This window comes from Physeter macrocephalus, chromosome 16, assembly GCF_002837175.3.
Source record: "Physeter macrocephalus isolate SW-GA chromosome 16, ASM283717v5, whole genome shotgun sequence".
In the NCBI taxonomy this organism is placed as follows: Eukaryota; Metazoa; Chordata; class Mammalia; order Artiodactyla; family Physeteridae; genus Physeter; species Physeter macrocephalus.
Genome location: NC_041229.1, coordinates 56,260,629 through 56,278,076, shown reverse-complemented (window position 1 = coordinate 56,278,076; position 17,448 = coordinate 56,260,629). Strand labels below are relative to the sequence as shown.

Here is a 17,448-nt window from a genome sequence, read left to right as displayed (position 1 = left end):
GGAGCAAAAAGACTGGGTGTGCAAGTCTGGGCCACTGCAAGGGGAACACTGCCCAATCTCTGCACAGCATGAAAGCTCTTGGGAGGTCCAGGGTTCAAGGCCAAAACCTCCCTCAACCCCCAGGCCACATACCTCAGTGCCTGAGAACTGTCCCCTCCCTCACCCCAATGACACTGTCTCAGTGTGTGGACAGGGAGACTCAAACTCACCACCCCCCCAAGCCCCTTCTAGGGAATGCATTCACCAGGCAATTTCTCCCCCCAACCCCCATGTAAAAAAGGTTTTTTTGGATGCTTTCCTGCACTTTTTACCATAAAGAGGGGTGAGAGAGGATGGGCCGCAGGGGGGAGGAATCGACTTAAAAACTGCTGCCTAGTCACACTCCCAGTTTCCCTTCTTAGAAATCCAACCAGAAGTCGATGGTTCCCTCCACACACACACAAAAAGTCTGTTGCTTTCTCTCTCCTCTCTTGCCAGCTTTTCTGCCCAAGCCTGGCTCTCTCCTCTCTGTCGGTTCGTCTTTCAGCCAGTCTTTCCCTGCTTCAGATTCTTGGACTCTCTCTCACTAACGTCTCTGGACCTCTGTCACCCGTTTTAAAAAACGGGGGTATGAACTCGAGAAGAGGGAAGCCTCACCACCCAATCTCTTTCTCTCTCTGCCTCTCTCTCTCTCTCTCAACACAAACACACACACACACACACACACACACACACACACACACACACACACACACACTCTCCAGCGACCTCCAGATGTTCCCGACAGTGCGGCCATCTGCTGAGATGGCTCAGGCACTCCGCGGAAGGGGGCAGGGACCCGGGACGCAAGAAGCTGGGAGCAAGGCCGACTGGAGTGGGAGGGAGCTGCGTGCGCACTTTTGAGACGCTCCCTATGGTGGAACCCGGGCTGGGCAAGGGCTCTGCCGGCGGACTGGGGGCGGAGCGGGGAACGCGCCAGGAAAGGCCGGCACTTTGGCGACACTCCCTAAATCGCCCGGCGGCTGGCCAGAGCAGCCACTGGGCGCGGGGCGGGCGGGGGAGCGCCCAGCCGCGGGCGGGGGCCGGGGGGCCGGGGGGCCGGGGGGCGGGCCGCGCCGCGCTGAGAAAAGCGCCGGCCAGAGGGCCCGCGACCGGGCCGCCTGGGTGAGCGTGCCGAGGCGGCTGCGGCGCAGGCTTCCAGGTGGGTGCGGGTCCCCGGGCGGAGCGGGAGTCCGCGCAGCGGGCGAAGGACAGGAGCCCCCCCACCCCAACCTCGCAGCTCCATCCCGCGAGCGGACGACGCTGGACCCAGGGGCGGGGCCGGGGCCCCTCAACTTTTCCTGGACCCAGGGCGTCGGCAGCGGCAGCCTGACGCCCGGGACTCGGCCAGAGTGGGGAACCCGGACCTAGAAGGGGGCTTCCAGGAGACAAAGGCTGTGACCGGGGGCCGTGGGCGTGGGCCGGCGCCTCTGGGGTCTTTGTGCGGACACGTGCATCTCGCGTTTATGGGTCTTTGTGAATTTGGTCCGGGGACATGCATCTGGCTGTGCCTTTGTGTGTCCGTGATTTGAGGAGGCTGTTTTGCGCCTGTGTCCACGTTTCGTGGGCCCGCGTTTGGTTGTGAGTGTTGGTGGGCGCATCGTTGTGTCCGCGTACGCGGTCTGTGCCTGTCGACGTGTCTGGGTTGGGTGTCCGTGGAGTATGTGCGCGCCGAGAGCCAGACACCGCCCCAACTCCTCACTCCCCTGCTGTCCACCCGGGCCCAGACTTGGCTTCAAACTTTTCTCCCGGTTCCTCGGCAACCAGCGCCCGTCCTCCTCCCCACTGCAGCCCGGGCGGGGGGCGCTGGCAGCCCTCCCCTCATTCCCCTCCAGGGGTCCTTAGAGCCGCGAGGGGATGGGTTAGGATTGGTGGGTGGGGCAATCGGCAGCGCCTGAGGACTGACCCGAGCCGAGGCTGGGCAGAGCGTGCCGCACACGCCAGCCGAACCGACTGGGAGGAGAGAGGTAAGCAGCCGGTCCTGGCCCCCGATCGGGGGCTGAAGAGACCAGCGGGCAGCTGGTGTTGCCCGCCCCACGCTCCTCGGAGAGAGTGTATGTGACCGAGAGAGATGTGTCTGCTTGGCGGAGAGGCCAGCCACTGCCCCCGGCTCCGCTTTGAGATCCGCTCTCCGTTGGTATCCTGCCCCGGGCGGGGGGCGGGGGCGGGGGGTATCGAGCCCTCCAGTCCCGTAGGTGAGAAGGCGACGACGGCTGCCCGCGGCGCCGGCTCCCGGGACCTCCAACTGGGCTGCTGGGAGTAGGAACCCTGCACACTCTATAGTTTCGAATGGGATGTCCACTGGCCCACAATATGGCCCTGGGCAAGTTGCTCAGCCTCTCTGAGCCGCAGTCACCTTGTAATGGAAGGGGCTGAGAACTCCCTCGCGGGGCAGAGCGTGCGGTGGCGATAACCAACGCAGGCAGAGACGGCCTGAGGTGCAGTGCCCGCCCACACTTGGCCTGGGTGAGGAGGTGACTCAGGAGCTTCTGATCCTCCCTGCCTGCTCTACCCTTCGGATAAGTCCAGACTTGCAGAGCTCAGGTCTGACCTGAGAAGGAGGGCTCAGGCTGCCGGGAGCCTCCTTTTGATCCTGCGTGGCAAAGATAACCCTTTAACACCTTCCCTCCCCTGCCCCTACCCCCCCGCCCACCCCAGTCTTTAACATAGAATTTTGCTTGATGCTGCAGACGTGAAGGATGGGTACAAGCCACTTGCCTCACTGTGGGCACTTTCCTTTCCTTCTTTGGGCCTCAGTTTCCCTTCTGGAAAGGGAGGTGCTGACAGCCTCTCTCCTCCCTTCCTGTTCTGGCTGACTGGTTGAGATCCTAGAACCTGGAAACACTTTGATATTTAACACCTCCATTCTGACTTGACCAATTCCCAGGCACTAATTTGCTCTTTTGAAGAGGGAGAGGGGAGGTGGCTTTGAAGTTAGGTAGGGATGAAGTAAAGTGGGCTGGAGCCCCTGCAGCCCAGGAAGGGAAGGCTGGAAAGCAGCAAGCTGGGGAAGCCAGATGAATACACCCGGGAGGGAGGCAGAAGGTATCTCCCACAGAGGGAACTGCCCTGCCCGGCTCTGTGTGTTCTGAAACAGCGCAGGGGTGGTCAGCATTGTGGACTGTCAGATGCAAGGTTGGAGAGGGAGGGTTGGGATTCAACTTGAGGCTGGGAAGGAAGGCAAGGGCCAAATATGAGGGCCTTGAATGCCAGACCTAGGAGCTGGGATTTAGGCAGTGGAGAGCTGCTGGAGGGTTTTTTAAGCTGGCATGACAGGGTGGGGTTGGTAATTCTAGGAAACCTTCCTCTGGCTTGTGGGTGGTGCTGGAGCCTGGGAGACCAATCTGGAGGCTAAGTGCTCCAGCCTCTTAGAGTCAGAAGGAGATTTTCACTTACCTCATTGCTTCCTAGCTCTGTGGCCTTAGGCAAGTAACTCTACCTCTCTGATTCTCAGTCTCCTCATCCTTCAAATGAGGTTAGTAATTCTGGTCTCACTGATCTGTTATGAATGTTAAATAGGATAATGAATTACATGTGCTAATAAAATGAGAAGAGGTTTGTAGTCTGTATTACATCATGCAGACATTTGTTGGATTGCACTGACAATAGAAGGCAGAGCCAGCATCTACTATGGTTCTAAACTTGACATCACCCCCTGGGAAAGCCCTAAGTATCCTGCAAGCTTGGACCACTGGTACCCTCTCCTAAGCAGAGGGAAGCTTTTTGCCTAGGACATTTCACTCATCTGGCTTATCCCGTTCGCATGGCCAGGCCCCACACAGGAGAGGGGATGGACGGTCAGATTTGGAGATGGCCACACAGCACAAAGTGTGTCGTATCTTGACGGGGCCACCCAGGGGCCACTGGAGCCCAGGGAGAGGGTGACCTTTTACTGGATGACGGGCAGGTTAGACTGGGAAGACCTCACAGAGGAGGTCACTTTTTTTTTTTTAAACATCTTTATTAGAGTATAGTTGCTTTACAGTGTTGTGTTAGTTTCTGCTGTATAACAAAGTGAATCAGCTATGTGGTTGCCCACTCTCACCACTATTATTCAACATAATTTCGGAAGTTTTAGGCACAGCAATCAGAGAAGAAAAAGAAATAAAAGGAATCCAAATCAGAAAAGAAGTAAAACTGTCACTATTTGAAGATGACATGATACTTATACATGGAGGTGACTTTTGAATCAAATGAATGAGAGTTTGCATGGAAAACAAAGAAAAGAAGGGTGTCTCTGTCATCTTCGTCCGAGGGAACAGCCTGTGCAGAGATGTGGGGCCCGATGAGTAAGACAGGCCTCTAGACTGGCAAGCTGTCTTTGCAGGATAGGTTTTAAACCAGGAGCAGTGATGGGGTCCTGGTCTTCTGTCGGGATTGTACTCTGGTGCCCAGCATGGCCGGCAGTTGGAAGCAGAGGGCCAGGAACAAGGCTGTTGGAGCAGTCTAGGCCAGGAGGTCTCCTGAACCTGACCTGTGCAAGGTCGGGGGATGGGGGGTGGCGGAGAGGGAGGAGGAAGACAGTGAGCCACCCACCCAGGGGTAGCTGCTGAGTCTCATTCTGTCACTGGTGACACAAGTCCTTCAGCCTGCTTTGTCCTCTACGACCTTTCCAAACTCCCTTACCAACTCCCTGGTAGAGCCTGGTCAGTGCTTGTAGCCCAAGCGGGACCCTGGATGGTACACTGGGAGAGAATCCAAGGAAGAATCCATTTTGTAGTCTTCTCTATCCGCTGCCCCTGCCTTGCTTTCAGATCTGCTGGTGTCACGGCTCCTTTTTCTTTCCTGGCCCCTGAAATCACCCATTACGGGGCAGGAACCCACATGCAGTGAGCACCAGTGTGTGCCAGGCCCAGGGCTGAGTCTTCACTTTACCTTGTGTAATCATCCCAGTGGCCTGCTGGGAGCAGTACTAGGTTTCTCACCATGTTGCAGATGAAGACTCAGACTCAGAGGGGAGAGGGCCTCCTGGCAGGTGAGGCTTGGTGGGGTTGGAACCTGGTGTGCCTGACCGTAAAACCCATTTCCTCTGCCCCACACTGCCTGCCCGTGTGTCCACACATGCCTCAGACCAAAGGGAACTTGCGAAGCTTCAGAATGGAGAAAATAGTATTGGGAGCCTTGTCTATTTCCCTGTAGATTATCCTCCAGGGATGATGTCATGGAGGAGGCTAGGCACTCGGTTGTCAGAACACCTGGATTCTGAGTCCAGCCTCTGACCTCACTGGCTGTGTGACTCTGGGCAGATCACCAAACCTCTCTGGGTCTCTACGCAGCTGTAAAATAGATACAATGCCATGTAACCTGCTGATCTTGCAGGGTGACTGAACAGATAAGAGTTGAGGAGGCATTGGGAAGGTTGAGAGGTATCCTTTGGCGAGGTGGTAGTATTCTAAATGCCTGGTATATCTTCATACAGTACCTGCTCTGTGCCAGACCCGGCACTCAGGCCCAAGGACATAAAAGTGACCCTAACCCCATTGCTGCCCACAGGAGGACAGGCAGGTAAGTGTAATTATAGTCCAGCACGATCCACACATGCCCATTTGTAAGTTGGGGCACAGCCATATAACAAGCATTGGATTTGGAGCTGAGACATGTAGGTTTGAGACCTGGTTCCTCTCCTCCTCAGCTGAATGTCAGTCTCCTTTGCAAAACAGGGACAGTAATCCCCATGGTCAAGGGTTGTGGTGAGGCAGAAACGAGATGCTGCTGTAGAAGTGCGTGGCGAGCTGACGTGTTTGTACAGATGTGCGGCATTAGAGCTTCTGTTGGGGGAGCCGACCCGCGAGGCTCCGGGAGTTTGGCCCTGACGTTCTTTTTGCCTTGCGTTTCCAGAACTGACTAAGCCACTGGGGGCCAGGACGTTAATGGAATTTCCACCTGGGGATTTCGTTGGCGTCAGCTTGAGGGAGCTCACGATGAACATAAGTAGGGTTGGAGGCATCTCAGCGTGGAGCAGCCGGTGGAGACAGAGCCCGTCTCAGGTGGGAGCTCGGCCCCCTGCCCACATTGCCCCTTGGCCAGGGACTCCCCCTTGAAGTTGTGGTGAGGAGCTGGCAAATCTAGGGGCCAGAGATGCTGGGATACAGCACCACGGGCAGGCAGCTGGAGCCAGGAGGACCCGAGCTGGAATCCCTAACCCCAGGGAGCCCTCCTCAGAGGAGGAGGGAGGTTGGGGCCTTGTCAACAGACACCAGCACGGTGACCAGAGGATGTTAGCACAGGTAGTCACAGACCCGCCGGGTGCTGGCACCTCTTTGGGTAGTTGGGTAGGGAGGAACAGAACAAGGAATAACACGGTCATTGCCTTCAGGAAGCTTAATAAATCATCACCATCATTGTCTACTATGCATTCAGCACTCAAAGTGTGGCAGTTGAGCTGACTGTTTCACATGCTGTCCCCTAATGCTTTCACCAACCCTGTGTCGTCGCCCCTGTTGAGGACACTGAGCCTCAGCAAGGTTGAGATGTGCCCAAGGCTAGTAGGTACAGAGCTGAATTCACACCCGGGTCTGAGTCCCGTGGTTGACTCTAAATTCTGGGCTCTTCATTCATCCAGCGTGTTTGCCGGGCCTGCCAGGCCTGGCTGTGGCCCCAGGTAGGGGAAGGGATGAACAGGTGAAGAAGGCAGGGTCACTGCCCCAAGCTGCTCACACTTCAAGTCAGGAAATGGACGGGTCAATAACGGCAGAGAATTTACCGAGTGTGTGTCTGAAGGAGCTGTGTTGATAGTGTGGTGTGAGAGGCCCGGGGAGCAAGGAGAGGAGGGGGGCGTGGCCCAGGAGCCTGAGTGGACAGAACGGGCTTTGTTCCACTGGCAGGGCCAGGGCAGGCCTGGGGATGCGGCAGTCCCAGCAATAGTGTGAGGCATCAGAACCCAGGTCCTGGGTCCTGCTCTGCCGTTTACTTGCAATCACTGCCCATCTCTGGGCCTCAGTTACTGGTGATCTCTGAGGGGCCTTCCAGCTCTCCAGCCCTGGAATTCTCTGAGTTTGGAAAAGTATGAGCAGAGGCTGAGAGTCGTCCAAAGGCCACCACCATAGGTTCAAATCAAGAGGGGAGTTCAGCCGAAGGAGGGAGGAAGGTGGGGACAACTTGCAATACCTCTGTGCCAGAGGCAACTTGATTTCTGTAGGTAAAGTAGAAGTCAGGTGGTTTTTGAGAGGGGGGATGATGTAGCCAAAGCTGTTTTAGAGGTTCTCCTAGCAGGGTCTGGAGTGTCGCAGTGGGGAGACCTGCCTGGGGCCTGTTAGGGCCACACCGCTGACTCTTTTGACCTCACGGGCCATCTGTAAACTTTCCTTAGAGTCACAGTGGACCCAACAAAGAATAACTCATGGCCCTTGCCCAGAGGACCTTATGCTATATCCCCCTAACCAAGGGTGGGTACAGTTACTAAGCCTTTGTCCTGCTGCCCTTGTGTTCTGTAACCTGGCTGATCAGTAGATGCCTCTTATCTGCAGGTCAGGGTTTGGAAAGTAAGTGATGTATCCTGGGCCAGAGATCCTCCCTGGCCTTCCATGGTGAATACCTGTCTGCCTTTCCCTTTCTCCCGAGGGTAGATCACAGGGTCCCAGAGGGAGGGAAAGAGGCAGAGTCAGTACTGCACAGAAAAGAACACTGAGGCTCCAGGAAAGAAAGAAAACTGTTAAGGTCACACAGTTAGTAGCAGATCCGGAACTAGAGTCCTGATCTCCTGGGTCTAAGGCAGGTGCTAGTGATCTTGATATGAGTTGTTCTCCTGTCCCCGTTAAAGATTTGTAAGCCCCATGAGGACAGGGGCCCTGGGATCTCCCACCCTGACCCCAACATACACCTCACAGGGCCTAGCACACTGCCTTGCACTTAGCAATTTAGTGCTGTGATTGATTAATTCTGTCTGCAGTGGCTATGGGTATTATAGGTAGAATGAAAAGGTACAGTGTTTCCTTTATGTGGCTTCTACCCCTTGGGGCCTCATTTCTCTACTGGGGCATCGTTCTTCTCAGTCTAATCTTCACAGCCATCCTCTCTGAGCCTGATAGGACCATCGTTAGCATCCCAGGTTCACAGCTGAAGGAACTGGTCCAGGTAAAGTGACTTGCCCTGTTCACACTGCAGGTTGGTGTCCAAGGCCTTCTCACTCTATAAGAAGCCCTTTCCTCTCCGTGGAGCTGAGGCTAGTGGTTTTTGTGAAGAGGAACTCACATTAATCATCCCTTCCCAGACCCAGCAGCCATGTTGAGAAACAGCATAGTCATAGTATGGCTTCCTAGGGAAGAACTGCTTTCCAGCAGGGCAGTGGTAAGAGCTTTGTCATGTCTGATACATATTTGCTGGAGGAAGGAGCAAGAGAGATGGGGTCAGGCCCACCCACTTATCCCCACCCCACCCGCTCCCATCTGTGGAGGGAGGCAGGGGGTCCCCACTGCGCCCTTCGCCTGTGCTGGGAACCCTGCTTGGGTGCCTTACTCCCACCATTATGTTTCATCCTCGTGACAGGCCTGTGAGATGGCTCTTAACATCTCTGTTTTACAGATGAGGAGACTGAGGCTCAGGTTGTGGCTAGCCAAGATCAGAGAAAGCAGAGATGGCCATGAGGCAGTCCTATTAGGAAGCTTCATTACTCAGTGTGTTTTATAGATATTTTTTACTATAAGAGAGGAAATAAGAGGAGAAAAGGAGATTAAGACATGGTTAAACCACTCAAAGTTCTACCATCTAAAGAAAGACCACTACTGGGTTGACATATTTTCTTCTAGACTTTCTAAAATTATGATTTACATTGTTTTTTTTTAATGCATAGTTATACTTTTCTTAGCATGCCATTTATCCTTATGATCTCTAGCATTATGGCATCAGCCCCCTCCATGAGGTTGCAGACTCTTCTGAGCATTATTTTTATTGACCCCATAAGATCCCTAGGAGATTCCACAGGCATCTTGAGTGGGCTGGAAAACTTGGTCCTGGAGTCAGGAGTCAGAGCCTGAGCATCGGCTGCCATCACCTCACTGAGGACCCAGGGACAAGTCACTGCATGCTCTCTGGGCCGCAGCTTCCTCATCACTAAAGTGAGGGATTGCACGCACTGCTCTACAGCCCTCACAGCTCAAATGAGCAAAGGTCTTTTGGAAATTATCAGGGGCTGTGCACCCGGCAGGGGATTTCCTTATCTTCCCTCAGTTTCCTCCTGGGAAAGTTCTGCCCTCCCCTTGGCTCCTGGATCTTTTGCTCCAAGCAGCAATGCCAGACCGCAGCGTCTCGTGAGACACTCACATGAAAGCACCTCTCCTTATGTTACCCCAAAGGGGACATTGCCTCTAAGCAGAACAGGGGCACCGACCCTCAAAGACCACTAGCCCACACCTCTGCCTCTGCCCCCTTCTGGGTCCAAAGTTGTGAGGCATCTTAGAGATTTCTTCCTTCTCTTCTCCCAACAGCCTTGGATGGCCCTGGGAGGGCTCTGAGCTCCGCTGTGACCTCAGGAAAGCCCCAGAGCCACTGAGTATTAGAAAGCTTGGTACCTACCTGTCCCAGCAGCTGATGGCAGCTGGAGCGTGGCCCTAGGACTCTGGATGCTTAGCTCTTCTTTCCCCAGCAACACACAGAAGTACACGTTCCACTTGAACCAAGCCAGTTATGAGGTTACAAAGGCCTGAGTTCACCTCCTGGCTCTGCTATCTTCCTCTTGCCATCCTCGGTTTCCTCCACTGTAACATGGACGTAAGACTGCTCACCTCCTGGAGTGACGGGATGGCATAGGGAACATGTGTCCAGCACTTAGTGAGGACAGGCTCTGTCACTGTCAGCACTTTCCACTTAACGTCCAGGCCTAGCACAGAACAGGGGCCCAGGGAGAGGTGTCCACTGTGCAGGGCTGAGCAGAGACCTTGTCCACGGTGCCCTGGGAGCATCACAAGCACAGTTACCCAGGCGGGTCTCAATCTACGCTCCTGCTCCCTCTGTACCAGCTGTCACCCCCATTGCCTCAGTGGCTCAGTGGTGACCACTCGGCATGTGTGCACAGCTCTTCACAGTTTGCATTGCACTGTGTTGAGAGTTGCGTCAACATATGTGAGGAGGGCAGGAAATACTGCCTTGTGGTACAGAGGATGAAGCTGAGGCCTGAGAGGCCCCCTCGCTAGAGGGGGAGGGGGAGCGTTGGGCTGTGTTACATAAGCAGGAGCTCATGAGGGGCCATTTGGCACTTAAGAGGCACGTTGTATAATCACCTTTGGGAACCAAAGGGTAATCTTAGGGCCTTTTTGTGCATCTTTGGTGTTTGTTTAAACCCCAGGAAGGGTGGGTATGAGCGGATCAGCTTAGCAGGGAAGAGGAGGCCCTAGGTGGTAATGAACCCCTGCAGTGAGAAGCTCACCAGGGGAACAAAGGGGTTGTGAGGTAACTTAATATTTTCCTTTCAGTTCCAGACACTGGAACACTCTGTCCTGCCTCAATTGGGACCAAGCCCAGGATGCACCTGGGCCGGGTTTAATCCTCAAATTGGACTCTACAGCAGAAAGGGGCGGGAGAGGAGGGGCCCACATAGGGGGGCAGGGGAGAATAGCCACCCTTCTCCCTGCCTGTGCTCCGAGTCCAAGTGCATATCAAGTGGCTGCCCCTTTAAAGTTTCATGTAGGGCTAGTAATGCTGTCCTCCACACCCACCCCCAGTCCACAAGGTGGGCAGGTCCCTAGTCCACACCTCCCTGAAGACCACGGGGAGGAATAGGTGGGGGGAAGATGGGGCAAGGGGTCAAGGGTGCAGAGCTGAAGAACCTGCTCGAGTGAGGCTTAGTTAGTGCCTTCTATCTCCTGGGCTGAGTGGCTGCTGTGCAGAGGGCGAGTGTAGCCACAGACTGCCCAGTTAGAGGCTTTCACTGCTCAACCCTCTCTCTCATCCTCCTGCGAGCACCACTGTCCCAGGAGCTACAGACATGCATGGATATGAGGACTGAAGGTGACAGTGTACGTGTAGTGCCCGGCATCAATGGCAGCTGCTGTTACAATTGTCCAGGGAGAGAAACTGAAGCCCGGGGAGAGGCGGTGGCTTGCATCGTAGCCTGTGTCGGTGGGAAGAGCCCCTCTTGGACCCCATCTCTCCTGCCAGTCCTGCTGCAGGCAGCAGATGAAAATAGAGGAATTGGGACTGAGCGGGCCTGGGTTCTAATCCTGCCCTGCTTTTTACTGGTTTGGGGTAAAACCCTTTTCCTCTCTGAGCCTCTATTTCTTTATTTGTATAATGGGGGAACCAGCCCAGCTGCCTGCCCTAGGTTAAAGGAAGGGCCAAAGAGGTGTAACAGCTCTTACAGCTGGGGGGCAGGGCAGGGCAAGGGGGAAGGGGCTTGGCACAGGGTCCCCAACTGGAATGAAGGATCCTGCCTCTGGAGGCCAGGCCAGGTGAGAGGGCTTAGGACTGTGGACCCAGCCACTGTTACCCACAAAAGGAGTGAGGTGGGGACAGTCATTGCAGACCCCCCTTGCAGGAAGAGGCCTCTGTCTGGGAAGCTGGAGTGCGGGTCTCAGGCATGGCTCAGCCACTGCCAAACCACGACAGTGAGCCATGCTTCCTCTGTATGCCATTGGGTTCCACTCCCACTTACTTGTGGCCATGCATGACCTTCTGAACCTCGCTAAGTTTCAGTTCCCTCTTCGTGAAGTGGTGACAGCATTACTGCCTTGCAGTTTTTGTGGTTGTGAGGGTTAAGTGAGACCGTGCAGGGGTGCAGCTAGCACAGCACCCAGCACATAGCACCCAGCGTGTAGCATATGCTCAGCAGAGGTAAATGGAATACCCTAGCCCCTAAGCTGTGACCCCTCCGCAGTAGGGCCTGGGTCAAGATGAGCCCATGAACCCTAGACCCTCAGAGCTGGAGAGGCCAGCCAAAGACCCATCCTGTCCAATGCGTTTCCAACTGGGTTTCTTAACATCCAAGGAAGGCTCCAGGCCCTCACCTTCACTTCAACCAGAACAGGCCCACTTTCACCTGCTAATCTTATTTAAGGAAGGGTTCTCCTGCTTCCAGTTTAAAATCCAGCCATCTGGCCTAACCCCCTTTACCATACAGATGGGGAGACTAAGGCCAGAGAGGAATAGGGACTAGGAATTACATAAGGAGGGGTATTCAGGGAAAGTGTCTGGGGGCCCTGAGGGGCTGGTGGCAATTTGCAGCCGTGCCTACACACATCGGCTGGTGTCTTACGGGGTGGCTTAGAACCATCTGGTATGGGGTGCCTGCTGCCAGCCCTCACCTGTGGCTCTCTTTCTAGCCCACACCATGCTGTGGCCCCTGCTGCTGTTGCTGGCTGCCGGTGAGGCCCAGACCACCCGGCCCTGCTTCCCTGGATGCCAGTGTGAGGTGGAGACCTTTGGCCTCTTCGACAGCTTCAGCCTGACGCGGGTGGATTGCAGCGGCCTGGGCCCTCACATCGTGCCCGTGCCCATCCCCCTGGACACAGCCCACCTGGACCTGTCCTCCAACCGGCTGGAGACGGTGAACGAGTCCGTGCTGGCAGGCCCGGGCTACACCACGCTGGCCGGCCTGGATCTCAGCCACAACCTGCTCACCAGGTTCTCACCCACGGCCTTCTCCCGCCTTCGCTACCTGGAGTCGCTTGACCTCAGCCACAATGGCCTGGCCACCCTGCCCGCCGAGAGCTTCACCAGCTCGCCCCTGAGCGACGTGAACCTGAGCCACAACCGGCTCCGCGAGGTCTCCGTGTCCGCCTTCGCCACCCACAGCCAGGGCAGGGCGCTGCACGTGGACCTCTCGCACAACCTCCTCCACAGCCTCGTGCCCCACCCCGCGCGGGCCAGCCTGCCGGCACCCACCATTCAGAGCCTGAACCTGGCCTGGAACCGGCTCCACACCGTGCCCGACCTCCGGGACTTGCCCCTGCGCTACCTGAGCTTGGACGGGAACCCACTGGCGGCCATCGGCCCAGGGGCCTTCGAGGGGCTGGCGGGCCTTACACATCTGTCGCTGGGCAGCCTGCAGCGTCTCCCCCAGCTGGCGCCCTATGGCTTCCGTGAGCTGCAGGGCCTGCAGGTCCTGGATTTGTCAAGCAACCCCAAGCTCAAGTGGGCAGGACCCGAGGTGTTCTCAGGCCTGGGCTCCCTGCAGGAGCTGGACCTGTCAGGCACAGGCCTGGTGCCCCTGCCCGAGAAGCTGCTCCTCCACCTCCCGGCGCTGCAGAGCATCAGTGTGGGCCAGGGTGTGCAGTGCCGGCGCCTGGTGCGGGAGGGCACCTACCCCAGGCAGCCTGGCTCCGCCCCCAAGGTGGCCCTGCACTGCATAGACACCCAGGAATTAGCTGCCTGGGGCTCTGATACCTTGTGACGAATGGTGTGGCCTGGGGCCATGTAACAGACTTCGCCCTGGGCTCCCTCGGGTCCTGGGTAATTTATATTTTAACGTGCCAATGCCAGCAGGGATTCTGCAGGCCTGTGTGGCAGCATCATTGAAAGAGAGGCTTTGGACCTGGGACCCACACCCAGGAGCAAGGTTTTGCCCATTTGTCTATGTTGCTCCCCAGACCATAAGCCGAGGGTCTTCGATGCCAAACCAGACAGCAGTCCCCTGCTGTCCTTCCCTACTTGTCCCCAAAGTGCCTTCCCTGAGGCCTGGACCAACCTGACCCATGACAGGAGGAGGGTGGGCGGGAGGTAGTGCTGCGGGGCAGAGGTCCAGCCACTCAGGCATGGGTTTCTTTTAAGACACAGCCCTCTCTTTGCTCTGGGCGTGTGAGGCCTACTTCATCCTTTTTTCTTCCCCTAGAACTCTGGATAGAACTTTATAGAAAGGACTGGAGAAAAAAATCTAGTCCACCTCCTCATGTGCCAGATGGGGAAACTCAGGCCTGGGGAAGGAAAAATGCTATTCTGAGGTCCTACAGTGGCAGAAGCGTGAATGGACCCAATGTCCAGGCTCCCAGCAGGGCCCCTTTGCACTTTTCTCTCTTCTCTAAATCATGCCCTCCCTGTCCCCTTTCTGGGCTCCCCCTTGCTTCCAAGACTCACATCCTGCCATTTGTGCCCTTTCCCTGTCGTCCCCAGGAGAAGAGACCAGGGCCTCGGGGGTGGCACTCTGGGCCCAGTAACCGGCTGCGGCACAGGCTAAGTCAGTTCACCTCAGAGCCTCTAGAAGCCTCAGGGATACCAGTCCCAGCCCTGCCAGTTTCCCACTCTGTGTGGGCTGGCGGGGGGGGGGGGGTCCCCCAGCATCAAGAATGGAAATGTGCCCATTGACCCCTGAGGTACTGCCTCTAGATGCAGTCCTGGAGCCCCTCCAGGCCCTGAGCTCCTGAGCTCCCTCAGACCCCACTGGCCCTATGCCCAACAGCCCAGCTCATCCTACTGAGAATGCAGTGAAGGAGATAGCGGAGACCCCACCCATGTTTGTTCTCTGCCACCAGGGTGGCATCTCAGCTTCCCAGCCCTGGGCTCTCTCCTTAGCATGGGGTTAATAAAAGTTGTTGCCTTTTTAATGGACTGTCACTTTCAACCACCCCCCATCCCCGTCCAGGTCCCTGCTGGCAGGGGATGGAAACATACCATTTGTAAAAGAAGAAAGACATTGCATTTGTTCGCTTTTGTAATATTGTGTCCTGGGGATGGGTTAGGGGAGGAGGCGTTGGGTGAAAGCCAGCCATATGTGGCCATGTGGGCGTCAGGGGGCTGGTTCCACAGGGACGCCCACAGGACAATGAGAGCTCTGTCCTCCCCCACCGGCCCTACCCAACACCTGGTCCTTGGTTTAATAAACACTATGAAGAGGCCCTCTTCCCATCATTTGACCAGCATCCACTGACATTCCCTAGACTGAGCCCTGGGGCCACAAGGATGAATTGAGACAAGCTTGTTCTCTCTGAAAAGCCCAATAACCTCCCAGGGTTAGGGGAGTGAGGTGACGTGAGGGAGGGAGTTCCTCGGGGGTGGGTGGCACCTTTCACTGCAGCTAACACTGCCTGCTTTCCTCATTTCCCCTCTCCCTGACGCCCCAACTCCATGAACTTGTCAGGCCCTGCATGCCTCCGCCTTTGCTCAGGCTGTTACTCTGGGACCTGGCCCTTGCCCCCATCCCTGCTTCTCAACTTCCCAGCCTAACAGACTCAGTTCCCACCTCACCTCCTTAGAAGCTTTCCCTGAGGTCCCCGTCCACCTCCCTCTGCTGAGCTCCGACAGTACTGTGTTCCTTCTTGGCATCTGACTGCTGTGGTATCCTAACTCCTGTTTGCACACTTCCAGTGACAGGGAACCCACTTCCAGCTCATCTGAATGGCTCTGCTGTCAGCAAGTTCTTCCTTCTAACTAGCCAAGAACTGCAGGAATATCCATCACCATCACTACCACCAAGTTTTTCCTGCTGTCTACTCTGTGCCCTGAGACTCATGTTCCTGGGGTGGGAGGGCAAAGGACACACGGAGGACACCTGACTCTAAGAGCAGTACAGGGACCTGTGAGAGCCCTGTGGTGGGGTTAGGAAGGCTCCCTGGAGGAGGCTCATCCATGGAGCTGAGAAGGACAAGTGGACCTGGACAGAGGTGGCCGGCACTTGAGAGGGGTCATGGGTGAGCAATGGCACAGATCCCAGGACATTCAGGCCATGGGTAGGGTTGGGGTGCTTGCCCGTCATGTGGCTTAGGCCCCCCAGGGCTTGGGCTCCCTGAGCCAGAGGCTGGCCCCCGCCAATATGGGAAGGAGCTGAAGTATGGGGGACAGGGGAGGGTCAGAGTGAGACCCCAGCCTTCATAGTCTTCAGATTGGTACTCCATCCTCCCACATGCCCTGGGACAAGAGAGGCCTCAAATACAGGGGTGAGGGAGAGATCCCTGGGACTTTCACCCAGTGGGGCTTTAAAGCCCCATTTGAAGAAGGCGTCCTTGGGGAGGGCCATGGAACATAGGGGTCTTTGAAAGCAGGGGAAGGGAGGCCGGGACTCCTACTGTTCACCTCCTCCCTGAGCTGCAGCTTCCACATCTGCAAAACGGGGCGGGGGTGAAGCTCCAGCGGGAAGGTGGGCAAGACGCCGCCACACCGTACGGGCTTCTGCTTCCTGGTGGGGGCATCACCTTGTACACCCCCAGCCCCTGCGTGCTGTAGGGAAAGCAGAAGCCCCGCGGGGCAGCCGGCTCGCGGCCCCTCCGGAGGCTCTCAGCCCGCAGCGCCACCTCGTGCTCACGCGTGGCCAGACACCCCAGATCCGAGAGGTCGCGGAGCCCAGGGCCTCTGGAGGCCAAAGTGGACCTGCGCAGTTTGCGGAGCCAGCCCCTCTTTCCCCTCGCCGACCGCCTTCATCCGGCCACCCTCCGCCTTCCTGGAATCCCGGGACCGAGAATGAGGTCATGGAATCTTACAGAATTACAGAGGTTAGTGCAAAGATTCCATTTTGGAGTTCCCAGAAAAGAGTTAAAATCCTGGTCCATCACGAGCCGGTTGTGTGACTTTGGCCAAGTCACTTTACTTCTCTAAGCCTGGAAAAGGGGATGAAAATACCTCCCTGCACAGGACTGTATGAAGGAAGTAACATTTGTAAAGAATCAAGTACAGTGCCTGGCACAAAATAGACATTCCAGAAACGCTTGTTTCCTCCCTCATGCAACCACTGAATTATGAATTAGATTACAGAAACGTGTAGTCTTAGACTCATATTTTGATAACGGATGCAGAACTGAAGGATTTTGTAAAGCTTTAGGATGGTAGAATTGAGGAACAATAGTGTAGTTTGCAGGATCTTTGCCCTGTGTACCTAACACGGAATAGGCCTTCAACATACTTGTCAGTTGAGTTTTAGAGATGGGGAAACATCTGAGTACAGTTTGCCATCACAGCACAGGTTGGGTCACAAACATTTCACTGCACTTCATTAATAATTCCGTTGCCGTTTACTGGGCACATGTCCTTGGACTTGGTGTACATGCTATCATTTCCTCTCCACAACTGCCCTGGATGTTATTGTCACCGTACAGCTGAGGAAAGCAGCCTGTGCCTGGCTTCATCTGTCATATGGCAAGTCTCTCATTCCTGAATGTCCTACCTCAGTGACTGGGCCAGCTGTGCAGATCACATGTGTCAGAGAGGGCAGAGGTGCTCTAAGAAACCAAAAGCACTAGGACTCCATTTATTTTTCTGTTGGAAAAAAAAAGGGGTGGGGGGTGGAGTTACACAGCTCTAAGTATCTCCAATCAGACCATGGATTCTAGATCCTAGAGCATGAAAAGCCAAAGATAAAATCCTTCCCCTCCTGGCCCCATTTCACAGATGGGAAGATGGAGGCCCAGAGAGGAGCAGCCCAAGGTCACATGGCAGGTGACATGGCCACATGGCCAGGATTCTGTGCTTCAGATCTGGCTATATAATTGGCGGAACCTAGGGTAAAATGAAAATGTGGGGTCTTTTGTTCAAAATTATTAAGCATTTCAAGATGGCAAGAGCAGAGACTTAAACCAA

General features: G+C 55.7%; 1 protein-coding gene across 6 annotated transcripts; it reads left to right on the top strand.

The window, feature by feature from the left end:
- The first annotated feature begins 1,105 nt into the window (after nt 1–1,105).
- Nucleotides 1,106–14,775, top strand: TSKU (tsukushi, small leucine rich proteoglycan). Of its 6 annotated transcripts, none has more exons than XM_024131649.3 (4): nt 1,107–1,180; nt 5,438–5,523; nt 5,857–6,005; nt 12,270–14,775. In XM_024131649.3, exon 4 carries the CDS (start codon nt 12,278–12,280, stop codon nt 13,337–13,339), a length of 1,062 nt encoding a protein of 353 aa, XP_023987417.1. In that variant the 5' UTR covers nt 1,107–1,180; nt 5,438–5,523; nt 5,857–6,005; nt 12,270–12,277; the 3' UTR covers nt 13,340–14,775. The 6 variants fall into 6 exon arrangements, with proteins under 6 accessions (XP_023987418.1, XP_023987417.1, XP_023987420.1 ...); XM_007123158.4 differs by lacking the exon at nt 1,107–1,180 and adding an exon at nt 1,901–1,985; XM_024131652.3 differs by lacking the exon at nt 5,857–6,005.
- The last annotated feature ends 2,673 nt before the right edge of the window (nt 14,776–17,448 follow it).